Genomic DNA, 9,268 nt, shown 5'->3' on the forward strand with positions numbered 1-9,268 from the left:
TTGGCAATCAGACCTATAGAAATTACACTGCATAGAACAGGGGTTTTCAGTTTTTTTGCATATTCTAGATGCCTAAGTCGAATTTCATTAATTTCATTTGTGGACTTCATTTGGTCTGGACTGTATGTAAACATATTTTTGTTTAAGTATTACATTGTTTAGATGTCATGCTAGAGCACTAACAAATGGATTGGAAATTGATGCGATTGGAACATTGCTCATTTTAGTGAGGACCCCCTGTAGGGGACCCCTGGGGGTTCCCGGACCCCACTTTGAAAACACCTGGCACACAAGAGAAACCCAGGGTGCAGACACATGCGCAGGGGAGGAGTGTAGCCTGCACAGCGCCACCGTCCCCCGCTCGCCTGTAAGACAGCGCTGCGGGCCAAACAGACTCGCCGTAAAGTACGAAACAAGGCGTAGATTTATCATCGACGAGCACATATAGCGGAAAACTGCCGTCAGCTTGGATGATACTTTTGAAGGGTATTTGTTTCTGAGTCGAAGACGTCTTGGTAAGGCCTCCACAAATCCAAACAGACAGTTTAGTCATCGTCTCAATGCTGTGATGAGCCGCTTTGCCGTGCTAAAGCTAGCAAGCTAACTGAGCCCAGCGCAGTAGCTAAGGAGTATTGTGCATAATGAAACAGTCAGTCACTGTTAGCCGATACAGTCAGTAACGTTACTATCATATTAATCAAAATGGAAATGTTTGTTTGTTGCTGCAGCTTAAGTTTGCCAGGCCGCTTAGCGTTTGGTAAATAGCATTTTTATACCTCGTCGTATTTGCTTGTGAGAAACGTCATGCTGCGTTTTTTGGTCACATTAAACTAGAGCCGAGCCAGGTGACCGCACAGCTCACATCACCGCCCCGCATGATGCTGGCTGCCGTCTGCTCTCACGAGTCGACGTGTTTCTCTTTTTATCACTGCGGAGAAATTATCAGACACATCTAGACTCAAGTCACTGTCCGCAGACCAACACGGTGGGCCCATGGAAGTACTGTAGCATGGGCTGGGCCCACAGATGACTGAACTATCTAGTGCCAAAAAAAAAAAAACACTTCCGGTCACAACCTACAAAATAAAACCCTTGTTGACACACTCCACTGATAAATGGAAACTGCATAAACAACTGTAATCTGTAAATAATAGACAAGGAAATTACATGTATAAGAAAAAGTGTGTACTCTCTTGACTTTTTATGTGCATACTTTCTGTATGAAGCCTAACTGTTAGCTGAACAGCCTGTTGTTTCTGCAGTGCTGAGGAAATCTAAGAGTCACTAACACATGGCTTTGTTTGTCTTTGCCCTTGCAAAATCCATCAGCCAGCTAACTTACCTATAAGTTACCAAGTTGCCTTACAGCCTTTATTCTCCTTTCTACCAGACGCGGCAAGCATGAGCAGTTTCAGCAAGTTGGAGGGACATGGGCGACCACGGTTCTCCAGGGCAACACACCTTGGAACATCCAAGCCTGAGTTAGAGCGAGATTCAGGCTTCTCAGGTTTGTCTCAGTTACAACGCTCTGATACAGCTGCAGGAGTTTTATCTCTTGCAGGACATTCTCTGGCCTTTTGAGAGGCTCGCTTGGTAATGGTGCCAATGGGTTTTGTGCTCTAATTAAGGAGTGTATAGTGTAATTTGTATTTTCCTCCAGATGGTTTAGTAAAAGACTGAACCAGGTAGCCTAAGATCTTAATAAACAGGGATTACCATGATGTAGATCTAGATCTAGGTCACCTTCTCCATGTAAGCTATCTCCTAGTGGGTCTGTATTTTTTTTACAACCTTGATTTACTGTATGATTGTTGGCCTGGTTTTAGTCCTGGCTAGCACGATACCATCCTTATCGGGTTGATGGTTTCCATTTGCGAAAGCCACAGAGATTATTACCTCTGGCTCTGTTTTCATAGTTCTAATGTTATGGCTGGGAAAAAAAATCTATTCCTTTTAACATGATGCTAACTAAGAGCTTGTCTCTCTCCCGCAGATGCCAGCTCTGAGTATCTGAGTGCAGTTGACCTGACTGACTCTGAGGATGTAGGTAGGACGGTGTCTATAATAGGCCAGGAGCAGACCGGTCCCCAGGTGGCTGTGATGGGAGGCTCTTACCCTGGCCTGTCTCCTATGATCATCATGAACAACTTCGTCCTAAAGCAGGTACAGCACAGCACATTACCCTCTGTCTGCCTAGCGCTGTCTGATACATTAGAGTGTCCTGGTTAACCCTTTGCTAATTTGGCTCACAACCTTAGGCTACTATGCATTTTGCAGTGGCTAACGTCATGTTTTTTCCCCCTCTCGACTTCCAACCCAGAATCAGCATCCTTGTTTTTTAGCAGGATTAATTCTGGTTTTGGGGGTTCTCCCAGGGCAAACAGTTGCCAGTGTGAACCAGGGACAGAGTTCAGAAATGACAATGACACAGTTGCATTACAGCAGTGCTCCGTTTGTTTTAGTCACTTTGTGTTTGTGTTTGTGTGTTACTTTTCTGTTAGATAAAGGTTGATGGGCGTTGTGTGTGGAGCTTTTTCCCCTGGGAACAGGAGATAATAGACTAGTTGTAAAAGTTAACCTACCTGCCAGCACTCCCACTTTTTCTTGTTATTTCTTTGTTCAGTCCCTTCTCTTAGCTAAAGTGTCTTGATTCCAGTTGTGTGCCTGCTGAGTCATTAATACGAGGAACATATGGGCTAGTGACAGACAATGCTGCTGAAAGGAAATACGGCTTGGTCTGGGATACTTTTGATTAAGTTAATCCGGGGTTATATAAGTTTCGTTTCAGGGTTAAATTACATTGGATAAGATTGTATATGCAAAGGTTGTCACTTTATTTTGTTACTTCAACAGATCGTACCTACATTGACCTTAACTTAAAAATATTTATTATCAAGAGAAATGTTATTGGATACTATAGTCAACATAATGAATGTATTTAATTTCCCTAGCCAAACCCCATGACTCCAGTAGATAAACAGTGGGGCTTTCCTTCACCCTTGGAAATGATGCCTCAGCCCCAGGTTGTCCTTCTTCAGCCCGTGATATCAAGTGGTAACAGCAGCACTCCAAAGACTGTCCCTGAAAATCACAGACAATCAAGAAACTACCTACCCATTCTCAAGTCATATCCCAGAATTGCCCCCCACCCTGGGGAGGCACCTACTAAGAGGCAGGCATCTTCCAGGGTGAGGAGTAGTTCAACATCAGGATACGACCAGCGCCAGCGGAGGCACCATCATGCCCACAGACTCTACAGCTCCCCCAGTTCTCAGCAGCAGGCGCTGCAGACACCAATCAAGCCCGCCTCCAGCTTTGAAGCGGCAAGCAGCCAAGCTCAAGCAGCCGACTGTCAGCCGCCGTGCCCGTTGCAGCTCAACGACAAACCTCACTCCTTGGGCACAGAGACCGGCTCTCTGCCCTCCTGCCCACATGAACTGAGGTTGGTCCTAGATGGCAACAGGCAAGATCCTAACAAACAACAGGATGCCCTGTGTATGGACAACGACAAACTGAAACGTTTCAGCAACACCTACAACATCCTTAACAAGTCTGGCTTGCTGGGGATCACCCTGCGCACAAAGCAGCTGATCAAGGAGAACCGGCGCACCCAAGGCCAGCTGCAGCAGCTGCAGGAGCAGACGGCCCTGCTGATGGAGGCTCTGAGCAGCGGGGACCCCCAGCTCTGGACTAAGCTCCAGCTCACCCTGCAGGACACGGACAAGGAACAATGGGGAATAAAACCGCCGAGCGTCCTGGCATAATGAACCGGTGGGTTAAGCCTGCAGTCCCAAACCCGAAGTTGGCACAATGTTTTCAGGGGATCACAAGTTGATTTATGGGATGTGAAACACACATTTTTAGTAGAGAAATATATCATCATATCTGAAATCTTTGCAATAAAAGTTTTGTTTGTGTGAAGTAGTTAACACTACACTGCATCTAGGCTTCAAACAATTAATCAAATGAAATAGCGTCAACAGTAAACAAATAAATCATTGTGTCATGTCACAATTTATTAGTTTACTCTGTGGCTGCACACTCCTGTAGGGGAGCGGGAAGCGGTCACCTTGTTTTTGTCATTGAGCCTATGAATTTAGAACTGCTGGACTAAGCTACAAATATATGAAAGTGAAGCACATCCACTGTTGACTAGCGGGAGTTAAAAAGCATGCTCACATTTTAGACCCTTGCCTATAATAAATGTTTCTTGCCTCTGTGATTTCAAAATAGCAAGTACCACTTGCAATAGGGCTATGGCTCCTGTGTTGAACTGCTAGATAATGCATGTCTTATAGCACATGCAACGACGTACACAGCTGTACACGTCTTAAATCTGTTTGCTGTTAAGAAACTGTAAACGTAACTATTGTTTTATGGACCAAAATTTGAAATTCCAGCGTGACAGAAATTAGTGGCCTATATGTTTCAATTTGCTCATTATTGCGGTGCGTTTGGAATCAACAGGGCAAAGTCTTAACCATTTTTTTTTGTTGTTGTTGTTGTTGTTGTTTTTTACATGGCATGATAAATGATACATATGACACAGATGCATGTTGTTTCTTCATAAAAGGGGCAACATCATTTGTATAAGTCATGATGGGTAATGAAGATTCAGAAGGTTAGCTAAACCATAACATTATTTGTATGTTTTGTTGTTGATGTCAGTTTTATTTATTTGCAATAATCTGTCTGGTCAGGTCTAATGCTGTGAGAGTAATACAGAGATGATTTAGCACATCACAAGTATGCGTTTACCAATTGGCTGAAAAAGCTAGCTCCTTACTGAAAGACAGGTTCAAAAAACATAAAATTGTGACATTTAAGACTGTAGCTAGTGAAGTGCTGTTACTTCACTGTTGTCTTGACTTACAATCTGTGTTGGCATGCTCATTCCTGCTGCATTTTTAAGCTTAATATGATACACAACACATAATGCAGAGCAATGCCAGAAACTAGTTGCCTTTTGTTTTGTGTTACAAACTTTAAAGCACTTTAGCAACAATAAGGTTGCTGTTACCATTTTTAGAACAATGTTAGGTCTTGCATCTCCAAATGAGCGTTGCCGTTCTGTCTTGATACAACATAACTTTGCTATGAATGTTTATCCAGTTGCCTGTGCCTTTTGAATATGTCGATTTGTGCTTCATATTAGTGCGTGGTCTACTGTAAACTAACTTTTAGATATCTTACTAGGTATCTCTATTTTTTTGTGCTAAATGTGGATGAAATTTAAAGTCTCCAAAGAAGTGTACTATTTACCTGTGAATTTTTAAAATGTTGATAGCTCTGGCTCGGTGAAACACACACCACTGCTGGAGCTATAATGGAAAGTAGAGTGTGAAGACATATTTGTGGTGGCACTAAGGTGCAAAACAGACGCTGGGTTAATGCTACTTAATTTAACAAATGTTTCTCTTCTAACAGTTAGGTTTAGGTCTAGGCTAACAGTTGTATGGCTCCAATACAGTGTACTAGTGCACCATTCCATAGGTGTGAACAAGTTTATCAAGTTATCAAATCAGACCTGGTTTCAAAAGGGCAAAAATGAGGGTTACAGAGAGATGATGATGATGATGATGATGATGATGATGATGTTGTAGATTGCTTTCCAGAGCTCAGTGTTTCTCCTGTTTTAGTGAAGTGCCCTTTTTGTGCCTTTTTTCAAGCGGAAGTCACTTTGATGATAACTGTCATAAAACTAAATTTTTTCTCAAGAACCGTCTCCGTCCTCATCCTTGTTTCACTTAACTAGCTCAGCGTGTGTGGCAGTGTCATCAACACAAAGAACTACTACTTGCTGTGATTTAAATACTTTTTATTGGTATAACAGGAATAGACAAAATAGCTCTAAAAAGTAAAATTTCTATTTCAATTCCAGGAACATACAGTCACTGATATCCCCTATAAAACAGTTATGACAGGATGTTAAAGATGCCATAACTGTAACTGTAGAATAACAGTGAAAAGTCCATACAATTATTGTGGACCCCTGTCATTCACACCGCGCAGTGTAGTGAATATCTAATCTTTGGGGTTGTCTGTAAGCATGAAATACATGATTTTATGGCACATCATGGTTAATACCCTGGATAATCCCACACCGTTCTTTGTATGGGAAACACAGTATGCCATCTTTGTATTTCCCCCATTCACTCTTGTAAAGCAGCGTATTACAGTGTGCTGACTCCATCCCGAGCTTATTGAAACTGTCACATTCTTTAAGCAGAAAATGTATCACACTCAAAATGTAACAGCTTATTCTTGTTGAGACAAGTGTCCAGTTGTCAAACCTGGCAGTTTGTGCTGTGGACCTACACAGAGTTTAGTTGTCCTTGTCCGCTAGCCCTTGGTGTCAAATATTGTTATGAAAACTACCACAGTTTTCCTGAATGTCCGATATTGTAGCATCCTACCTGGAAGTGTGGAAGTACAACATATTTTGGCTGAAAATCTCAAAGCACTGCATGGGAATATGGCACAGGTGTGAAGTCACTAGCAAGTATTGTAAATGCAAAGCTGTGAACACATGCACTTACAGCCATCTCCACATACTGATGTAGGTATTAAGTAGTGCATGTACAACTGTTCAGTGTCACCAACTTATTACTCTTGTTTAAATTGCCATGTAAAGCTACTTAAAACATACACATAGATTATGCACTGTCAAAAAGAAGTTTTATGTTTGCTTATATGGCTCCTTTCCTTCAAGGAATGTGTTTAAATTATTCTAACTTTCTCACAGACTATTGTAGATATTATAAAGTATCCATCTCTTGTTCAAAGCAATTCGCCTCATAGGTCCCAACAAAGCATTTCCTACTATTTGTGTTGCGTGTGTGAACTATTGGGAGCTGATAGGAAATCTGGTGATCTCTCAGTCTTGTTTCTGCGCAGCCACGTCTTCAGAGCACGTCTCCACTGTCTGAACGGGCAGGATGAGCCCGAGGGCCCAGCGAGTACCAAAAACATCCCTGAGGTTGGTTTTCCAGGGGTTGTGGTTCTCCACGAGCTGCCCCCGCTGCATCTGACACCAGGTCTGTCCCCGGGCCACCAGCAGCACCTGCTGGCAACAGAAACCTGCACACACCAGGCCGATGCCAAGCCACACATACAGCATCAGCACCAGGAACAGCTGCAAGCCTGAGATGACTCCTGGTGGGAGGAAGTGAGAAAACAGCCTCATTAGGCAGGCATTCATTCCCTAGCAGGTGAGCATGTTTTTTATGTCCATTTATCAGCTTTAATAGTGATTAAAAATGTGATGTAACTCACCCATAAAGAAGTAACCAGTGGAGAGGGGTAGAAGAGTCAGGAAGGTCAGTGGGTTCTCAAAGGAGATTGAATACTCCACTGTCAGGAAGGCCACACCAAGAACCAAGGAGTACAAACAAGTGCATGATGTGTAGATGCAGAACATAATGAAGTAGCGCATGTTTTTGTTGCCAATGCAGTTTCCTGTGAAAAAGCAATGGTGATCCCTCTTGAGAATAACTTTCTTGCACAGTTTGCAGAAGTGACGGCCATTGAGGAGGTAGTGGGCGTCCACTTTGTCGGGGCAGTCCGGGGAACACACTGGAATCACGGTCTCGTTTGCACTTTCCGCAGGATATTTGATAGTCATTACATAGTTTCCCAACGCATTGAGCATCAAGAAAAGGAAAACAATCGAGTGAAGCATCGTAGACCCCCTCAGCGATACTTCAGGGCTTGGGAAAATTGTTGGGATGAACAAGCAGAAGTGCAAAATGAAGGTGACAGCTGTGGCTGTGAAAAAATATGCAGGCGCCACAGCATTGAGAAGTCTCAGTTTCAGCATCCTGGTAAACATACCTGTGTGATAGTAAAGACACAGTCAGTACTATAACATAAATGGGTAGCTCCATTATTGCAAAGGATGCTGTGGTGTTTGTTATGAGCTGATTTGACAGCTGCTAAAGACTGAGATGAGTGATTACTTCAACAGCTCAAATGAAACTAATCAGATTAGAGAGCATAAGCCTTCCAAGGATAGGACTGAATTCAAAGCTATTTACATGAAGCATCTTTCTGAAATTGAAAGCTGGCCCCTTTTAGAAAAGGCAGTGTTCTTGTGATAAATATTTATTTTGAAAGAAAAAATAAGGGGTAACGCAGTAATCCCATAGTGGGGTCTTGGGACAATCGGGGGTCCCAAGGAAATTCCAGTGATTAACAGTCAAATGAAGAATAGTTTCATGTCATTATTATTTCATTCATTTGATGATAGAGCAATGAGGTTATGATGCAGAGATGACTATTTAATGAATATCTGAGGGTACACTCTCACCAATTACAGTATAAACCCAGCAGTTCAGTACCAAATCATATCAAAAAACATCAGTTTGGATGTTAGTGGCCTCTGTTAGGCTAGATCTGGGCTGCTGGGGGCTTGATCTGAAAACGCTCGGAAGCCCCGACTGTAAGTAAATGCATACCATTAAAAAACATAAACGACCTTAAGCGAAACAACTAATTTCCGTGGGGTTTTCTCTTTTAATCAGCCGAGACTCGAGACCAATGTGCCAATGCTGGCGTAAATTCCCTGATTTCCGAGACGACGCAGTCAGGTCATTATGTCCAGCCTCAGCAGCACGATGCGCCAGCTGCCTACCTGCAGGTGTTGGTTGGAGAAGGAGCCGTCCTCTCTGCAGCGCGTCGCCTCGGATCACCGCTTCTAACTCTCATGCAATCAAGGAGCAGGTCTCGGTAATGCTGGCGATGTCTTTTTTTTTTTTTTTTTTTTTTTTTTTTTTTAATTTTTAATTTTTTTTCTTCATTGTAATTTTATCTGCTCCCTTGTCTACCGCCGCCTGTTGGTCTGGAAGAACATATTCGCTTTCGTTTTTTTTTTTTTTTTTTTTTTTTTTTTTTGTTATTACACACATCAGTTATTTTCCATGAGGTGAGCCTGTTGCCAAGGGTCGTAGTCCGGTATAAATTCAGGTTTTATGGTTGTATATAGAGTTAATTGGCTTTTTAGGCTGATGCAAATTTGAGGTTATGAAATTAATATAGATTTAGCACTGTGGAGATACTGTGTTTTAAGGGGGAAAAAAAAAAACATAAACTGATGTAGCCTATTGTAGGCCCTGGTGTACTGCAATGTACATCAGTATGGTCAGTTTTTGATGGGGGCTGTTTGCTTTATAATAATCACTGAAACAGGTTATCCTACTTTACACTTACCACGTCATCACTGCATCTATCTATCTATCTATCTATCTATCTATCTATCTATCTGTCTATC

At 42.4% G+C, this 9,268-nt stretch overlaps 2 protein-coding genes across 2 annotated transcripts; one reads left to right on the forward strand and one right to left on the reverse strand.

Moving 5' to 3' along the window:
* The first annotated feature begins 316 nt into the window (after positions 1–316).
* On the forward strand, positions 317–3,917 carry cipca (CLOCK-interacting pacemaker a). The gene is made up of 4 exons (XM_030045066.1): positions 317–515; positions 1,391–1,507; positions 1,994–2,163; positions 2,952–3,917. Exons 2-4 carry the CDS (start codon positions 1,402–1,404, stop codon positions 3,762–3,764), a joined length of 1,089 nt encoding a protein of 362 aa, XP_029900926.1. The 5' UTR covers positions 317–515; positions 1,391–1,401; the 3' UTR covers positions 3,765–3,917.
* A 2,949-nt stretch (positions 3,918–6,866) lies between these two features.
* On the reverse strand, positions 6,867–8,728 carry zdhhc22 (zDHHC palmitoyltransferase 22). Its single transcript, XM_030045294.1, has 3 exons — positions 8,633–8,728; positions 7,276–7,833; positions 6,867–7,155 (listed from the first exon to the last, which is right to left on the reverse strand). The coding sequence occupies exons 2-3, from the start codon at positions 7,829–7,831 to the stop codon at positions 6,878–6,880; spliced, it is 834 nt and encodes a 277-aa protein (XP_029901154.1). The 5' UTR covers positions 7,832–7,833; positions 8,633–8,728; the 3' UTR covers positions 6,867–6,877.
* Between the last annotated feature and the right edge of the window lie 540 nt (positions 8,729–9,268).

The sequence above is a fragment of the Myripristis murdjan genome, chromosome 22, assembly GCF_902150065.1.
Source record: "Myripristis murdjan chromosome 22, fMyrMur1.1, whole genome shotgun sequence".
Classification (NCBI taxonomy): domain Eukaryota; kingdom Metazoa; phylum Chordata; class Actinopteri; order Holocentriformes; family Holocentridae; genus Myripristis; species Myripristis murdjan.

Excerpts from the sequence above, each read along its gene's own strand:
- cipca (XM_030045066.1), top strand. The coding sequence starts at position 1,402 with ATGAGCAGTTTCAGCAAGTTGGAGGGACATGGGCGACCACGGTTCTCC. Across the intron at positions 1,508-1,993 it reads GCGAGATTCAGGCTTCTCAG|ATGCCAGCTCTGAGTATCTG; the intron begins GTTTGTCTCAGT and ends TCTCTCCCGCAG. Across the intron at positions 2,164-2,951 it reads ACAACTTCGTCCTAAAGCAG|CCAAACCCCATGACTCCAGT; the intron begins GTACAGCACAGC and ends TAATTTCCCTAG.
- zdhhc22 (XM_030045294.1), bottom strand. The coding sequence starts at position 7,831 with ATGTTTACCAGGATGCTGAAACTGAGACTTCTCAATGCTGTGGCGCCT. Across the intron at positions 7,156-7,275 it reads CACTGGTTACTTCTTTATGG|GAGTCATCTCAGGCTTGCAG; the intron begins GTGAGTTACATC and ends TCCTCCCACCAG.